At 51.0% G+C, this 17,138-nt stretch overlaps 1 protein-coding gene, 1 long non-coding RNA gene and 1 other non-coding gene across 11 annotated transcripts in view; 2 read left to right on the top strand and 1 right to left on the bottom strand.

Annotated features, from left to right (window-relative positions):
• Positions 1–17,138, top strand: part of Tmem184b (transmembrane protein 184b) — a 42,620-nt gene that overhangs the window by 14,936 nt on the left and 10,546 nt on the right. For 6 of the 9 annotated variants that reach the window (NM_172608.1, NM_001253819.1, XM_006520805.4 and 3 more), the window contains exons 2-3: positions 9,655–9,904; positions 11,156–11,321. The exons of 1 other annotated variant lie outside the window; for it this stretch is intronic. In NM_172608.1, the coding sequence (NP_766196.1) occupies positions 9,713–9,904; positions 11,156–11,321 (358 nt within the window). In that variant the 5' untranslated portion in view covers positions 9,655–9,712. Of the gene's footprint in view, positions 1–9,654; positions 9,905–10,767; positions 10,957–11,155; positions 11,322–11,411; positions 11,527–15,929; positions 16,022–17,138 lie in introns of those variants that run through there. 2 more of the 9 variants (XM_030248501.1, XM_006520807.4) reach the window with 2 other exon arrangements.
• On the bottom strand, positions 4,072–9,672 carry Gm52190. The gene is made up of 2 exons (XR_003951550.1): positions 7,616–9,672; positions 4,072–5,323 (listed from the first exon to the last, which is right to left on the bottom strand). It is a non-coding gene; the product is annotated as a predicted gene, 52190 (long non-coding RNA).
• Mir1943 (microRNA 1943) lies at positions 13,068–13,140 on the top strand. The gene has a single exon (NR_035464.1). It is a non-coding gene; the product is annotated as a microRNA 1943 (primary transcript).

The following is a 17,138-nucleotide window of genomic DNA, read 5'->3' as shown; positions in this document are numbered from 1 at the left end:
ACCAGCTCACCTGTTCAGGTCCAGCTCGGTAAGGTTCAGACTCTAGCTCTACCACCTGACTCAGGGTCGGGGACAAAGTGCCAGCTTGAGACCTGGCCTCTTCAGAGTTGTCAGGCAAACGGTGGGAGGTGGGGTGACAGCACTTAAGGCAGGTGGGCCACTGGGGAGCCAAGCAAGTGCTTGGCTTTACTGTCTGCATGATCTGAAGCCTGGGGCTGGGGGCTGGAGGCTAAGGGACTGTGCTGGGATCAGTTAGTACAGAGACTGCAGAAAGACAAGGCGTCAGTGGCCGTTGGCTAGCTGTACTATTGATTACACACCTTTAATAGCAGTCGAACCCCCAAACTTGCCATACTTTTTAATCCCAGCACTGGGGACGGAGAGGAGACCTGGTCTAAAAACAAAACAAGCAAAAACCAAACTAGGGCTTTAAGATAGCTCAGTGGGTAGAGACCTTTCTGTTGCAATCATAAGGACCTGTGTTTGGCTCCCCAGCACATTGTAAATAAAAAGCCAGATGTGGCCTTGCATATCGGTAACCCAGCTTGCTGTCATTCTAGCCAGAAAATAGTGAGCCCCAGGTTCAGCAAGGGACCTGTCCCAAGAGAGAAAGGCCAAGAGCGACAGAGGATACCTGACAGCCTCGTCTGGTCTCCGCCCACGTGCACATGGTGCACACTTACGGCACATGTACACAGATAAACAAACACCAGGACTTTTGAGTGTGGGTTTTGGTGTACTGGTAAGATTTTGCAAAATCACCCTTCCTGTTACCCTTTATCTGTAAGATCCATTCCACATAGAGGTCAGAGGGCAAGCTGATGTCATGAGCCTTAAAGTTGGAGTCATTGATAGCACAGGCCTTCTGGCTTCCTTGGCTGGCGTGTTCAGGGTGGGCGAGCTTTGGCGCTGTGGAGGGAGCATCTGGAAGGCCCGACCCTGCCTTCCCTGATAGAGCTCCCTGCCCATGCCCCTGTGGCAGCGCAGGCCACAGCAGGGGCCAGGGCTTCTGCCTTGGCTCACAGTCAGTGTTCCACTCACTGATCCGTCTCAGCCACTGACTGTACAAAGGAGCTGTCAGAATTAGCTGGTACATTTCCATTGCCTCTGTCAGTCAGATGCTTCTTATAAACCAAACAGGCATTTGCCCCAGAGTCTCTAACATGGGCATGCAGAACACTCAGAGTCACTGGGAATTTGTTTGTTTGGTTGTTTGTTTGTTTGGTTTTTGGTTTTTGGTTTTTCGAGACAGGGTTTCTCTGTGTAGCCCTGGCTGTCCTGGAACTCACGCTGTAGACCAGGCTGGCCTCAAACTCAGAAATCCGCCTGCCTCTGCCTCCTGAGTGCTGGGATTAAAGGCGTGCGCCACTACACCCTGCTGAATTTTTTATTTTTAATCAGCTAAAAAAAATTCTATTTCATAGTATCTTTGGAGTATCTTTGAGATTTTTTTTTTCAATTGATGCCAGATAACACTGTTTTTGGTCCCAAAGCCCTGCATAGAGCCTTCCTCGATTGATGTTTCTGAGGGTGTCATCGGGAGCGCCTTTCAAACAGCAGCACTGTCCTGTGAAGGAATGTCACAAAGGCATCTGAGGACATTTTGAAGGCAGTCCTAGGAAGCTTGCATAGAGGCAGTGTAGAGCTAGTTCCAATGTCTAGGACGGAAGCGCCTGGCACTGAGGCCAGCCTCAGTTTTCCCTTCCCGGGTTTTGCCACTCAGATGCTTTTCTGCAAGATAGGGAGACAGTCTCTCCTTTGGGCCTTGGCTCGGTCACTGGGTCTCAGCTTTGGCGGAGGTTTTGATATTCTGCCTTCATTATGGAAGTTTGATGATGGACGGCTCCTTACGTGCTGACGAGCCGTCCCTCCCTCACCCTACACTGGGTTTCTGTATGACCGACCTCACTCACCTTTCTCTCTTCCCTTAAAAAGCACCCCAAGCTGGATGCTGGGCTTAGGCTCTGAGATGCTGCTCAGGAAGATTTTTTTTCTTCCTTCTTGAGATAGAATCTCATAGAGCCCAGTCTGGCCTTGAACTTGCTTTGTAGCAGGAGATGATGTTGAACCCTGTTTTCAATTCTCTGGGGTGCTGAGAGCCAAACCTAGGGCTTCAGGCATGCTAGGTAAGCACTCTACCAACTGACCTCTGCCCCAGCACAGGAGGAGCCCTTGAACACAGGACACAAGAATTTAAGGCCAGCCTCGGGCAGTGGAGATGGGGGTGTAGATATAGCACCATGGTAATTTTTTTAACCCTTGTAACAAGCCAGTATGCATCTCTGCATGCTGTAGACTTTAAAGATCTATTTTAGGCGAGGGAGAGGACTCAACAGTTAGCACTTGTTCCTCTTGCAGAAGACCCAGGTTCATTTCTCAGCGCCCACAACCATCTGGTGGCAACTGTGCTTCCAGAGCACCTGACACTCTCTTGTGGTCTCCAAGAGCACCAGGTCCACATGTGGTGCACCTAACATTAATGCAGGTAAAATACTCATACACATAAAATACAATCTTAAAAAAAAAATCTAAAAGCAGAAAACAAAGCCAGATACAAAAACAAACCCTCTGAAACAAATTGAGACCCACAGGAGGTTCAGACCTGGTGTAGAAGGTGCAGGCTCCTTCCATGGGTGACATCCTCCTTGACTACATCAGAGTGGTTCCCTGAGGGCAGCGCAGTGGGGACCGGGCTGAGAGGCTCACTCGGTTCTGTATTGTTACCTCCGGGAGGGCACGTGTCTGTGTAGTTCTGCATGGCTCATTTCATGTGGATCTATGGACTCATCATGACTTCTCGTCACTGGAGGAACCTGCCTGCACCACACTCCCTCTCACTGTCCCTGGTCTCTGCCAACTGTGCCCTCTTCATCATCAGCTGCACCTTTATAGCTCTGTCATGTTGAAAATGTTCTATAAACGGACTCAGACATTTTCTGACTTTGGGATTGGCGACTTTAAGCATAATGCTCTCCAGGCAGCCCAATGCTGTATGTATTGCTACTTTAAAAAAAAAAAAATTCCTTCTTTTGGCTAGGTTTCCAGTACTGTGTGACGTCTCTGGTTTTGAGCAGGTCTTAAGTTCAGTTAGAAAGCTGTTGGTCACTGCCACAGTATTTGTGCCATTACCGAATCCGTAGGGTTGTGGTGCCGTGCTGGTTGTTGTGGTGATTCCTGGGCATCATAGCCTGGTAAGACCATTGTTGGTCACGTCCCCCCTCCCCACTTCTAAGATCTATTTATTTGGTCTGGAGAGATGGTTCAGTGGTTAAGAGTACTAGCTGTTCTTCCAGAGGTCCTGAGTTCATTTCCTAGCAACCACATGGAGTCTCACAACCAAAAAAATGGGACCCGGTGCCCTCTTCTGGTGTGTCTGAATACAGCTACAGTGTACTCATATAATTAATAAATTTGTTTGTTTGTTTGTTTGTTTGTTTACTGTATGAGTGCTCTCTCTGTATTGCATGTACACCTGCAGGCCAGAAGAGGGCATCAAATCCTGTTACAGATGGATCTGTGAGTCACCCTGTGGTTGCTGGGAATTGAACTCAAGACCTCTGGAAAAGCAGCCAGTGCTCTTAACCACTGAGCGATCTTTTCAGCCCCTGTATCCTCTTTTGAGAGCTTGTATATAATGCCTGGAAGCTAGCTCTTGAGGAAGCATTCAGGCCAGTTCCAGCTCGGGAACTCTGGGCCCTGTGTTTGAGGTATATGGTGTCTTTAGCAATAGGGGCTTAACTTCCACTTCTGGAGGGCACTAGCAATAGGCTGAGTGTTTTAAGAGTCTTGAATAGCTCTGCCTAACAGAGAGGACTTCTTTCTCTTAGTGTTGGGGCTGTGGGTTGTTGTTTTTTTGTTTGTTTGTTTGTTTGTTTTTGTTTTGTTTTTCTTTCAAGACAGGGTTTAGCCTGTATTCTATAGCTCTGGCTGTCCTGGAACTCACCTTGTAGACCCGTCTGGCCTCAAACTCAGAGATCCACTGGCCTCTGCCTCCCAAACTCTGGGATTAAAGATGTTTATCACCATGACCAGGCAGACACTCTTTTTTAATGCTGAGAAATAGTCTTAAGATCTGGATGTAGTGGTTTATTCTATATTCGCTTGTTGACAGACATTTGGGCTATTCTCAGGCTTTTTAAGGGAGAAAGGGCTTATTATAGCTCAAGAGTTCCTGGTTCTAGTCCATCAAGGTAAAGATGTCAAGGCATCTAGAGCTTGAAGCAGCTGGTCAACATTTTAGCAGTCAAAAGAAGCCAGTGAATACATGTGTGCTTGTTTTTAGCTGCTTTCTCCACAGTTAGACCAGTCAGATCTCCTGCTTAGGGAATGGTGTCACCTAGAGTGGGCAAGTCTTTCCATATCAATTAACCCAATCCCCTTCAGCCTGGCTTAAAAATCCCATCTTCCTGGTGATTCCAGATTTATCAAATTTTGACAGTTCTGGCCGGTGCACTGATTATGAATACCAAAGCTCAAGCAATCTACCTGCCCCAGCCTCCTGAGGGCTGGGACTACTGGGCTGGGCTGCCACACCAAGCTGCATGGTTGCATAAGAAATGGCTTGACAGTGTTCTGCTTTATCTTCATGCCAGTGTAGCGCTGTGTGTGAGGTTCAGTTTCTCTGCCTCCTTGCCAGCATTTGCATCAACACTGTCTCTCATTGTGTAGTTCTGGGGATACCTCTCTGTGGTTTTCATTTTCTTCTCTATCGTCTGATGATGTGCACACCAGCTATCAACCTAGCCAGTGCTCTCTTCAGATTGGATGGTACAGTTGAACTTTTGACTGTTGCCCAGGTTTGTGCTGCAGACACACCCCACCACTCCACAGTGCCGCAGCTCTCACAGTATTAACATTTCACTCTTTTCTCTCCTTTCTCAGAGCAGTGACAGATGGGGCTCTATGAGTTCAAATCCAGCCAGGGTCACCTAGTCATACTCTGGCAGCAGCAGCAGCAGCAGCACCACCACCACCAGAAAGCATGTGTTTGAGGTTTAGCATGAAGTGATACAAATAATATTGATCTGAACACAAGTCCACAGTCATAAGAATAGGATAGGACAAAGCAAAAACAAACTAATTGGTGGTTGTTTACATTTTACACCAATGTCTTTCACAGCAGAGTCTTTTAAACAATAGTCATCTTAGATCAGCAGAGGACAGCCAGCCTTCAGTATTGTCCCGCAAGATGCTTTCTCTTCATCTCCTGCTTTCTCCTCCTTTATCCAGGCTGCAATTGTTTTGACAGGTGCCACCCTCGAGGCTTAGTTGTAAGTGCACTGTCGATCATTGCAGTGCGCATGTTCCGTCTGTGTCAGACTTCCTGCAGTTACGCCCAGGTTCATTTAAAGTGCTATTTTATTTATTATAATAATTGCTATTATTACTCTGTGTGTGTGTGTATGTGTGTGCGTGTGTGTGTGTGTGTGTGTGTGTGTGTGTGTGAGAGAGAGAGAGAGAGAGAGAGAAATTGGAGAAAGAGAGAGAGAAAGATTTGGAGAGAGAGAGATTAGAGAGATTGATTGATTGATTGATTGAGGAGTGATCAGAGGATTAGCTTCCACCTTTATGTGAGTTCCAGGGACTGAACTCAGGTCATCAGGCTTGGCAGCAAGTGCCTCTACCCAAGCATCTTGCAAGTCCTAAAATAGTCACTTCTAATTGTAAGCCCATTTATCCTTGGGACATCTGTAGACTAGAACCCTCTCGTCTCGGACGTAGTTGCACTGGAACACTGTAGAACTCCTCTGGCAGGAATCCCACCCAGCACCTTCAGAGCTTGAAGTTAGTATGTTCAGACTCTTCTGGGTTTAGATGCTGCTGGTAGATCCTTGCCCATCAGACACCTGACCACACTGACCCCCAGGCAGTCGCCTCTGTGTAGCGTGATCGGATGTGACCTCCACATTGCAGTGTGGTGCTGCAGGAGCGTGGAGCTTTGGGCTCCTCAAGGTCAAGGCCGTGTCTTCCCAAGATCATGAGGGTCCAGAGGCTTCAGGACATTTCCTCAGAGAAGTGACCCTACTGGATCCCTACCACCCTCTGCCATACCCTTGGCAGAATTTTGACAGTTGCTCAACTAAGACCGGGAGCCATGGGCTGGGGAAACAGCTCTTGGTTAAAGTGCTAACCACCGAGAATGAGTTTTGGAGTTTGTTTCCAGAACCCACGTTAAAAACAGAAGGGGGAGCTGAATTGGAAAGCCCCAGGCCAGCGAGAGACTCTCAAAAACAACTGCAGGCACACACAAGCACACATGCACACAGATGAACCCCCTATCCCCTCCCCCCAAAAAAGAATTGGAATCTGCTAGAGCAGTTGGAATCTAAGCCTCGTCTTGTATGTTTCCTCCCCACCTTGAGGAACGTGGACTGTATTTAAAAGGGAAGCCACAGAGACCATGCGGATTAGAGGGTGCTAGACCAGCTGCGGTTCCCCCTGCCGCAGGGGCCAGGTGCTCCACCAAGCCAATGGGCTGTTTGCTCTGGGATCTGGGTCATGAGTGCTCCCTCCCAGGAAGACATCTGTCTGTAGCTATAGGACAGTGGGACCCAGTACTCTTCTCGCCTGTGCACCTGTAAGCAGTGGGTCCCAGGATCTGCTCCCCTCGCCCTCTGTGCGCATTGTGAGCAGGTGCAGAGCTTAGGGTGCTGTGGACTGGATTGCAGATGTGGTCGGCAGCCTCCATGTGGGCCTTGGGTCTGGGTGGAGGAGCTGATACACCTGCCTTTTGAGGGGACCAGAGTGAGGACATTGCTTTAACTGTGATCTGAGAGAATGTTCTAGAAACCTTCAAATCATTTGGTAGGGGGCTGGAAGCCAAGTTTCACATCTTTATTCTGTTTCCAAGATGTAGATAATATCACTTCAAAGTTGCCATGAGGGGAAAGAAAACAAACATAAGATAATATTTGGAGGAAATGCTGGAGATTTAGGGGTCTCTTTGCCCACTCCATGTTTATCCTTTTCATCTGGGGTGACAGGCAAAGACGTTGATTCACGGTGCAAACCTTTCTAAAGAAACGTCTCAGGCGCTAGCTTTCAACTTGGCAGCCATGCCTACAGCAGCTATTATTAGGCTGCCACGGCGTCTCTCTCCAGAGCTTGCCACCAGTGCTCATACACAGACACCTTCTCCGTTTTTTTCAGTTTCCCAATTTAGATTCCTTCTCTGCTTTTGAGTCTTGAATCTGTCTTTTAGTTGGTGGTTAGGGATTGTCGATGTGGAAGAGAGCAATCCAAGGGCTCTGCCTGGGTCCCGGTGTTCTGACAGCTAGATGTGGAGGCTGGATGTGAGTGGGAGCCCAGCAGGAGTGCGGGCGGACAGCCGGGCAAGGTGGGGTCTGGACCATAGGGTAGGTGTGAGTTGTCTGGACCCCACAAAGACGAGGGGTCACTACATCCTGGCCTGGATGTCAGCTTTGGGGTTTGCAAGGGACTGTGAGGTTGGTCACCTGGGCTGATGATGGAGCTGGGGACTCAAGCTTCAATCAGGCTTCTTCCCAGTGTCTGTGATGTGCCCTCGCTCTCTCTCTCTCACTCCACTCACCCCTCTCAGCCGTGCGTGCACTGGTGCAGAGTAGCCCCCCCCCCCCCCGTCTCTCTCCCCACTCACCCCTCTCAGCTGTGCGCGCACTGGTGCAGAGTGGGTCACTGGCAGTCTGGGGTTTGGGCAGTTGGCCTTCCAGGTCACCTGATGGCTGGGTAGTACTGACCGCCGTCAGTAGGTGGCAGCACTGAGGAGGATGAGACTTGTAGGGCTCTGATGCCTGGGTAGAAGGCGCAGTTGGACTCCTCTGGCTGCCATAACAGAATGCTGGAAACCAGCCTGTTTCTCACTGTTCTAGAGGCTGGGCAGTTGAGATCCAGGCACTGACCACGCTGTCCAGTGGGGCTCATTTCTGGTTCATAGGCAACTCTTCTTTGTCTTCAAGTTGTAGAGAAGGGGTCTCACACCAGGGTACTGATCCCTTTCATGAGGACTCTACCCTCCTGACCTTCCAAAGACCCCCCTCCTAATGCTGTCACTGTGGCTGTCAATCTGGGGCACCACACTCCTTAAGAGCATTCTGATGCTCCTGGAAAGCTTTGTTCTTGGAAAGTAGCTCTAGTCTCTGGCCCAGCCTTGCCCCAATTTTCAGACATGTGGTGGGTACCTGTCAGCAGCTCTCCTCTGGGCTGCGTGAGGATGACGTCTCCATTTCAGATGGGACCCTAGCTCTGTCTAGACATAGAAAGGCTTTGTTTCCTCAGAGATGCCATCTTCCCTTGGTTTCGCTTTCCCACCGGAAAGTCCCTTGACGTTCCTCAGTTCTGCCATGCTCTTGTGTGGCCCACCTCACTCACCATCTCTGGAGATGCAGATCGAAAGCTGGTAATGAGGCTGAGCATTAGAGATCGCTTGGCTGCTGGACTTGGTGCTGGAGATTCAAAGATGAGAATAGGGGACTTACTGCCTCTGAGCAGGCAGGAAGAGAGACCCGTGGACCGAACGCAGACCCTGTGTTCCTTAGAGAATAGCTAGGGCATGTGAAATGGCCTGGAGTATCCGGTTGGGGAAGTGTCTGGGCAGGGTTTTGGGAAAGTGGATTCCTACATTGAGTTAGAAGATGATTTCTCTGAGGTGGGGGTGGGGCGGGGGCAGAGATAGAGTACTTTCCTGGCATGTGTGAAGTCCTAGGTTTTATAGTTTGAAATTTGAAGATAAGCCATAACTTTATGTCCCAGATAGCACAGCTGGGACCCGAAGGATTGAGTGACTGTTAGCCATTATGGAAGTCTGAGAGAAATCTCAAAAGCCAGGCCCTTCAGGTAGATTCCCATAGCAATAAAACAGCTTTGCCAAGCCTGACAGTGGTGGAGCACACCTTTAATCCCAGCACTTGGGAGGCAGAGGCAGGCGGATTTCTGAGAGTTCAAGGCCAGCCTGGTCTAAAGAGTGAGTTCTAGGACAGCCAGGGCTACACAGAGAAAGCCTGTCTCAGAAGAACAAAAACCAAACAGCAGCAACCACAAGAAAAGCCATTCTGTCACATCAGCGCAGCACAGGCCTTTTATCCTCACTCACTGAGGATTTGAACTCAAGGCCTGCCTAGGCTATACATAGCCTCTAAAGGAGGGTGACAAGGGGCTGGCGAGATGGCTCAGTGGTTGAGAGCACTGACTGCTGTTCCGAAGGTCCCAAGTTCAAATCCCAGCAACCACATGCATGCTCCGTTATGAGATCTGACGCCCTCTTCTGGAGTGTCTGAGGGCAGCTACAGTGTACTTACATATAATAAATAAATAAATCTTGAAAGAAAAAAAAATAGGAGAGTGAAAAGAGGCCCATGGGACAGTTCCGTGTGCCACGTGAGGACTCCAGCTTGTGGCAACAGTACTTAGGGACTGGCAGGGTAGCAGTGGTCAAGCTGTTGTTAGCAGTTGTAGGTCAGCACTCTTCTGTACCCTGCTTCCCAGCCATGTTCTGGCCTCCTAACTTACTATGGAAGATTGAGGTGACAAAGGTCTCAGAACATCACAGGCCATTGTGTATTGGCCCAGAGATGCCAGGGCAAGGGCTGAGCAGGGGCATGGCTAGGCCCATGATGCAGACCTGGAAGGGTTGTTCACAGCACACCACCGCTCGCTCGCTTATTCCCGTTTCTTCCCTAGGCCAGCCCGTCACTCACGGCACGAGATCCTCTCAGGGAGCCTGCTGCTGCTGGGAACCATGACAGTGAGGGGGGCCGCGCTGGCCCCAGACCCAGCGTCACCCACAACCACAACAGCTTCACCTAGCGTCTCTGCCACCCCCGAGGGCAGCCCCACAGCCATGGAGCACCCTGTGTTCCTGATGACCACTGCCGCCCAGGCCATCTCCGGCTTCTTTGTGTGGACAGCTCTGCTCATCACTTGCCACCAGGTACCTTGGTGTGATGGGGGAACATCCTTAGTGTCCCAAGTGGTTTCTAGTTCCACAAAGGATGCTTCAGGCCGGCCAGGCAAGGAGCGTAAGCCCTGCTTCCTGGGGTTCTCTCCCGCACCCCAGCTCCCCTGCAAGCAGGTGGTGGCTTTGGATTCACCTCCAGTCCAGTAGCAACTGGAGCATCGGGATTGTGAGGAGACACACAGATGCTTGTCTGCTACGACCTGCTCAGAATCTGCTGGCCACGCACATATGCAGCCGAAGCCACGGAACGGTTGCAGTTAGACATTATTGGGAGCCTGAGGGAGGTGGCTGAGGAGCTGGTGGCAGCTCAGGAAGAGAAGTCAGGTCTCCTGTTTCCTGTCCTTTCGCCCTCAGGGGAGGTTGGGTGCCCAAGGAGGAGCTTGCTGGATTCCCATGTAGAGGGTTGGATGAGTCTGCTCAGGCCCCTGGCAGCCCCTCACCAGCTGCCGTGCATCTCAGTCTCTTTCAGATCCATTAGTGGCCAAGGAAATTGGCTCACAGCGGATGGAAATGTTTTGTCCTTTTCCTTAGTCAGGGCTGGCCTGGGCTGGGCCAAGAGTGATGTCATGAGAGTCGGGCTGCGCCCTTAGCTCTGCTTCCCCAGAGTTGCACTGCCTTCTCCTGCCTCCCTGGGGATATTGCAGTCAGTGCTGCCTTAGTTCAGCGGATTGGGCATAGTGTGAGCACACCACTATGGCCACACAGCCTGGAAGTGTGTCCAGGTCCTCCAGAGGGAGGCTCTCGAGTACCCCACCCTCTCTAGCATCTGTGAAGGGACAAGGCAGAGTGGCCACAGCCAGGTGGCTTCAACTCGCCCTTGATCAGCCCTTCAGCTAACTCAGTGCTGCTGCTGCTGTGAGACCTTGGGAACTTGGCTTTGGGGAGGCAGAATGACAGGAGCACACATTGAGGACCGCAACTTCAACAACACTGTGGCCCTACTGTCCCCTGTAGCTGAAGGTGGCCTGTAGATAGTGTCACACCGGCTTTATGTGGTCACTTTGATTGGACTCTCACGATGGAAGGTTTGTCATCTAGTTTTCCAGAGCAGGATTGAGGCTCAGGGTGGGTAACTTGCATCAGCCCATAGAGCAAGGAAGGGTAGAGACAGATGTCAGGAGCCATCCTCTTCCCATGGAGCAGGCAGGAGGAAGAGGGCAGACAGGCAGGTGGGAGGCAGCTGTGGTAGTAGTGGGACTTGGCTGACTTAGTGCCCTCCCTCAGATCTACATGCATCTGCGCTGCTACAGCCGTCCCAATGAGCAGCGCCACATCGTGCGCATCCTCTTCATCGTGCCCATCTACGCCTTCGACTCCTGGCTCAGCCTCCTCTTCTTCACCAATGACCAGTACTACGTGTACTTCGGCACCGTCCGAGACTGCTATGAGGGTGAGCACACCTTGGAGCGGGGCTTGGGAGGAAGGTTGGGGAGTGGGGGCCTTGGGGCCAGGGGGGTGCACATCCCTCGTTCATCTCTAGGACCTGAGGCTGGCACGTCATTCCTCAGTCTCTCAGGAGCCTCTGGACCAACCTCACAAGGATAGATCTGGATCCCTCTTCCCCACCTGGCTGTCCATCTGTCGCTAATGGACGGGTAACCATCCACATGTAACCCAAGTCTCTGCTTACAGACATGGTTTGGTTTGGGGGATCCCAAGACGCCTTCACAGATGCCTCGAGGCAGGAGCTCTACCTCTGATTCGTTTATTTCTCATCTCTGGCTTCTCTAGCCTGGTTGGCAACTTCTAAATGATCCATCTATGGATAGGAACCATGGGTATTGGGGGAGGATTTACACAGCTGGCCTGCAAGCCCATGTGTCCCCCTGTGATGCTCTGTTACGCCTCAAAGGAAAGGACTGGCACCCCCTCCTTAGCGCCTTCTGACACATTCCCCCTTATTTCTGTGTCCCCTACCACAACCTCTTTAGGAGACACATCAGCCTCCACCCCAGCTCAGCAGTAGGTAGTTCCTCGGTGTTAGGAGCTGGCGTGGTCTGATTTTCCAGCCCCGAGTGGGACTGACCCTCATCTTGTCTCTTCACCAATGTCATATCCTTGTCCCTGCACTGTCTGTTCCTTCAGTGGATACAGCCCTGAGAGGAGGCTTCACTCCGTGGGAACAGAGCCAGGCACGTGACAGCACTATCCCCTCCCCCTTTGAGAGAAGATCTCATGTAGCCTGGGCTGGCCTCAGACTTTTTGGTTAGTGGGGAGAGCAGGGAGCAGGTATCAGTGTCTCATGCTATATCTCTGACTGACCTGGAGCTCATAGAGATCGGCCTATGTCTACCTCTTTAGTTCTGGGATTGAGGTGTAACCTTATAGCCTTTGTTTTTTTGTTTTTGTTTTTGTTTTTCACGACAGAGTTCCTCTGTATAGCCCTGGCTGTCCTGGAACTCACTCTGTAGACCAGGCTGGCCTTGAACTCAGAAATCTGCCTGCCTCTGCCTCCCAAGTGCTGGGATTAAAGGCGTGAGCCACCACTGCCCAGTGTGACCTATATTCTTTGACTCTCTGTCTACCTTTTATGTGTATGAATGTTTGCTGGTGTGTATGTATGTCTGGGCACCGTGTGTATGTAGTGCCTGAGGAGGCCAGAAGAAGGCTCTGTGAACTGAAAGCCAGGATGATGCTCTGGAAGATCAGCCCATGCTCTTAGCTGCTTAGCCATCTCTCCAGCCCTAGCCTCAAACTCCCGTGCCCCTGAAACATGGTTTCTCTGTGTAGCCCTCCCTGGCTGTCCTGAAACTTGTTCTGTAGACCAGGTTGACCTCGAACACAGATATCCTCCTGCCTCTGCCTCCCAAGTGTTGGGATTAAAGGTATATGTTACCATACTTGGTTTTATGTGGTGCTGGACATGGAACCCAGGACTTTCTAGAGGCTAAGCAGGCACAAAAATACATCCCCAATCTAGTCCGTGTGTGTGTGTGTGTGTGTGTGTGTGTGTGTGTGTGTGTGTGTTGGAGGAATGAGGGGCCCTGCCCAACCCTTCTGTGGGGCTGCAGTTGACTCCCCAGTACCGTCCTCCTGGCCAGTGCTCAAAAAGGTTCCTTCCAGGAGAGAATATGGGGAGGCAGGTGTTCCACTGTGCTTGATATTCCTGAAAGCAGAAAACCCCTGGGGAGCCTCTGGCTGGGAAGGGAGGATCTGGGCACCTGGACCAGCTCCTCCCTGCAGGTGCCAGCTCCTCCCTTCCCAGTCACCAGGACCAGCATCTGCTCCCCTGGTTCTTTTAGAAACAGAAAGTTGTTTCTTGCTGCATATGTGTCCTTGTCTGTGTTTGTGTGTGTGTGTGTGTGTGTGTGTGTGTGTGTGTGTGTGTGTGTGTGTTGGTGTCTGTGTGTCCTGTGTAGTCTAAGGGCCCTGAAGATAGGACCTGTAGTACATGGGGACACAGGAGGGGAGCTACCAGGCGGTCCTCACTCAACAACACCCCAGAGTAGCAGCACTTCTGAAGCCCCTTTGTTCCTCCCACCTGCCCCAACCAGCTCCACCACCAGCTCAGGAAGTCTGCCATCCATCTCCTAGCAACGCTGTTGTCTCTGGCCTGTCATCTCCCAGGACATTTACAAACAGAGCACAGCACCTGACCCTCACTCTCACCTATCCCTTCTGTATTTCCCCTTAGATCTCTTGTAACATACCTAAAAAAGCACACACACATGCACGCACAGGCACACATACAAACACGTCTCTTATCCTCACCATGCTGGGGAACTAGACTACAGTTTTCTCTAGGTGTGCGTTTAGAATGTGCGTTTAAATGCTGCCCAGAGCTGAGCCTTGCACTGCGCTCCCTGCCCCCTCCTCTTTTCCTTTCATTTCCTTTGGTTTGGGGCAGGTCCTTATGCAGCCCCTTATGCAGTGCGTGCACTCCTGCCTCCACTCCTGAGGGCGGTGCTTGCAGCCCTCTGTCCTTTCTGTGTAGAAACCTGGGCTTTGCTACTTGTCTTAATTTGGGGTTTGCTCGGTTTTCTGTGCTTATCCCTCACTTATCCCTGACCACTACAACCGAGTTTTAAATAACCAGTCCCGCTTTCCGAATGGCGGCCCTGTGTGAATCTGTTAGCACTGGCTTTGCTTTGACCAGGCTCTCTGCACTCAGCACTGCCAGCTTTCAAGGCCACCTCTGCTGTCACCCAGGTTGCCAGTCACAATCATTCTTAGACCTGTGTTGGCTTCCCCTGTGCTGTGTGGGTCACCTGTCCCTGTTTCTCCTTCATTTGTGGTTTGTTCTCTCTGTTAGTTGGGGCTCATCTTCTACCAGGCTCCTGAGAAAGCTGCCCATGGGATGCTGGTAAGGAAGCCTGAAGTGTCTTTAGTGGATGGCTCTGTGATTGACATCTTTCGGAAGGGACTACACCTCAAGGGTGGAAATTGTTCTCTGGGTCCTGCAGGCTTCTTCTCACTGCTCCTACTGCTGCCTTTAGGGAGTCAGCTGGATTCTGACCCTGCCTAGCTGCTTGCATATTTTTTTAGGCTTTTAAGATCTTGCTTTCAACCTCAAAGTTCCAAAACCTTACTAAAGATAGAGTAGTGGTCACTGTGCCGGGGGAGGCCTTGTGGGCGTGAACCCCCGACTCAGGGCCTGAGACCTTTCCTTGTTTGTGTCTTTGATATTTTTCTTTAAGGTTAAACAATTATTTAATTGTTTAAATTTTATTGTTTAGTTAGCAACCTGGCAAGGACTGAGTTTCAGAGATACTGGGTGCCTGTCCTAGGATGCCCTGGCTCCATACAGCACCCATCTGATGAGGGCTGTGGTTCACACCGAGCTGGGATAGACCACGGGGCTGGGGTGTGAGCTGATCGCCGCGGGTTTGGTGTCTGATGGGCTTGGGATGAGCTAAGAGCCTGAGAGACTGGGGGGCCAGAGTTGGAGATGCAGCGTCCTCTGCTCCCTACCACATATTTTGTTACAAGAGTTTGTGTGGCGTTCACAGCTTACCCCAGGTTCTCCCTTATCATTAGCACGTTCTTCCCTCCCCCAGGACCAGGGCGAGTGTGCATCGCACAGCCATTACGCAGTGTGAAAACGGGGCTGCCCAGGAGGACCCAATGGTGACAAAGCGCCAGGCACCTGCCTGCCTGGGTCTTTGCAGCCAGGATTTGACTTATGCCGGGCCTGGTGAAGGAGGGGAGCGCACCCCACTTCAGAGTTCAGATTCTTGTTGTTGAGAGAGGTCTCACTGTGTAGCCCAGGCTGGCCTCAAATCCGTGATCCCTGTGCCTCAGCCTCCCTTGCACGGCTTTGCGACGTCACACCTGGCCCCAGAGTGTTCTAGATACACTGAATCTTGACACGTAGCCCCAAATGAACCATCTTTTATGACAGAGAGGCTACAGTGAATGAACGAAGAGCTTAGGACGGGAGCCAGGGAGGCAGTTCAATGGGTAAAGATGTTTGCTGGCAAGGCTGATGTCTGGAATGCCTCTGTAGGATCCATGTGATGAAAGGTGAGGCCTGACTGCTGCGAACTCTTCAGATCTACACACACACACACACACACATACACACACACACACACACACACACACACACACACGAATGTAACTTAAAAAGAGAGTCATAAGCCGGTTTGCTGCCAGTAGGACACCCTGATGGGTAACAGCACCACTGGCCACAGCTCACAAACAAGAAGTATAAGAGCTCAGTGGATCTGAGTAAAGGGAGAGAGAGGCCTGAAGGAAGAGGAGTCAGAAGCAGCCTGTGCGGTGCCGGGAAAGGATGAGGAGACACCCCAGAGGAGGGCTAGGGAGCAGCTTGGAATTGGGCACATTTACACAGGGCAGGTCCCCTGTCCACCAGGCTTGGTCCACTGTACAGCGATTGCCCACGTGCCCCTGAAAAATGGGGAGGGATGTTCTGAGGCTTGGTGAACCAAGCAGAAAGTCCTCTAGTCCACAGATGGCAGTTGTCCAAACCTATCCTCAGTTACCCGAATGCCCCAGATAGCTTGGTCTCTCCAATCAACACAGAGTTTCTGTGTAGGAGAGGCCGAGACCAGCGGAAGGTGCTCAAGTTTAACAGAGGAGAGAGCTTGGCGCAGCCAGATGCACTGGGGACCATCAGTTCTGTACAAGGTACCTACTGTGTCGTAGATGGTAGTCAGTGCTGTATATTGAAGAGTGTATAACTCCTGGCCGGGGGCACAGCTGCAGGGACACTTCCGAGCAGGTTCTTCTGAAGCCCTGAGCTGGATGTTGTAGCTTTTTGTTTGCAGGAACTATAGCTAGGACACTGAGTGGACTGTAACCTCCTGGCTAGGTAGTTACTGGCTAGAGAAGCTGCCAGTGAGCGAGGGCTAGTGGGATCACAGTCCCTGCTGGGGGGTCTGCTTCTGATACTTGGTTCTATTGACCAACTGGGGGCTCAGATCTCCCTCTCCCATGACAATGTTCACTAGAAAGTATTTTTCCAAATCAGGTGTGCTGGCACGTGCCTGTAATTCAGCATGTTTGGGAGACAGAGCCCAAAAGATCTCTGCCAGTTTGGGGCCAGCCTCAGCTCCATGATGAGCCCCTGTCCTGAAAAGCAAGAAGGGAGAAAGGTGTGTCCGTTCTGTCAAGTGAAGTCCTTGTGGGATCTGCCATGAGATGGTGAGGCACCCGTCTACTGTGTGGACAAGCCTCCAGGTTTCATTGTGACCCTCATTCTCCCTTCCTGATGGCATTCTCTTGTCTGTGACTTGACATGTGGTATCTAGAATGGAACAGAAAGTTCTAGATATCCAGCAGACCAGGGCAGGAGTAGGTGAGACCATCCCTTCCCTCTGGACTGTGGGTCCCATGATTGCTAATGTGTCCCTGGCCTAACACACGACCTGGCGTGCAGGCTGTGGTAGATATTGCCTTCGTAGAGACCAGGTCTGGAGCCACATTGAGAATGTAGCAGGATGGCAGCCTACTGCCTGAATTGCACCCATTCCTGGTCACACGTCAGCCTCCCTTTTCTGTTTCCGGCCTGTGTAGATGCATTCTTGTGTAAATGCTATTGTTGGGTCTGTTCTGTGTGAGCCTATATTTTCCTAGGAAAAGTGTTGTAGAAATTACTTTAATCCTGGCCCGGGGTTATTGACTTCCCAGATAAAAAAACACACACAGCCTTTATAGTTTTAATAAGCCTTAAGCAGCACAAGAGCTGGGCAGCTGCTTACCCTCCTCGATGTTAGAATCTACTTTGCTATCGATAATCCGAGTT

Source organism: Mus musculus, chromosome 15 (genome assembly GCF_000001635.26).
Source record: "Mus musculus strain C57BL/6J chromosome 15, GRCm38.p6 C57BL/6J".
Lineage (NCBI taxonomy): Eukaryota > Metazoa > Chordata > Mammalia > Rodentia > Muridae > Mus > Mus musculus.
The sequence above is the reverse complement of the archived record's forward strand: the minus strand, read 5'-3'. Positions and strand labels throughout refer to the sequence as shown.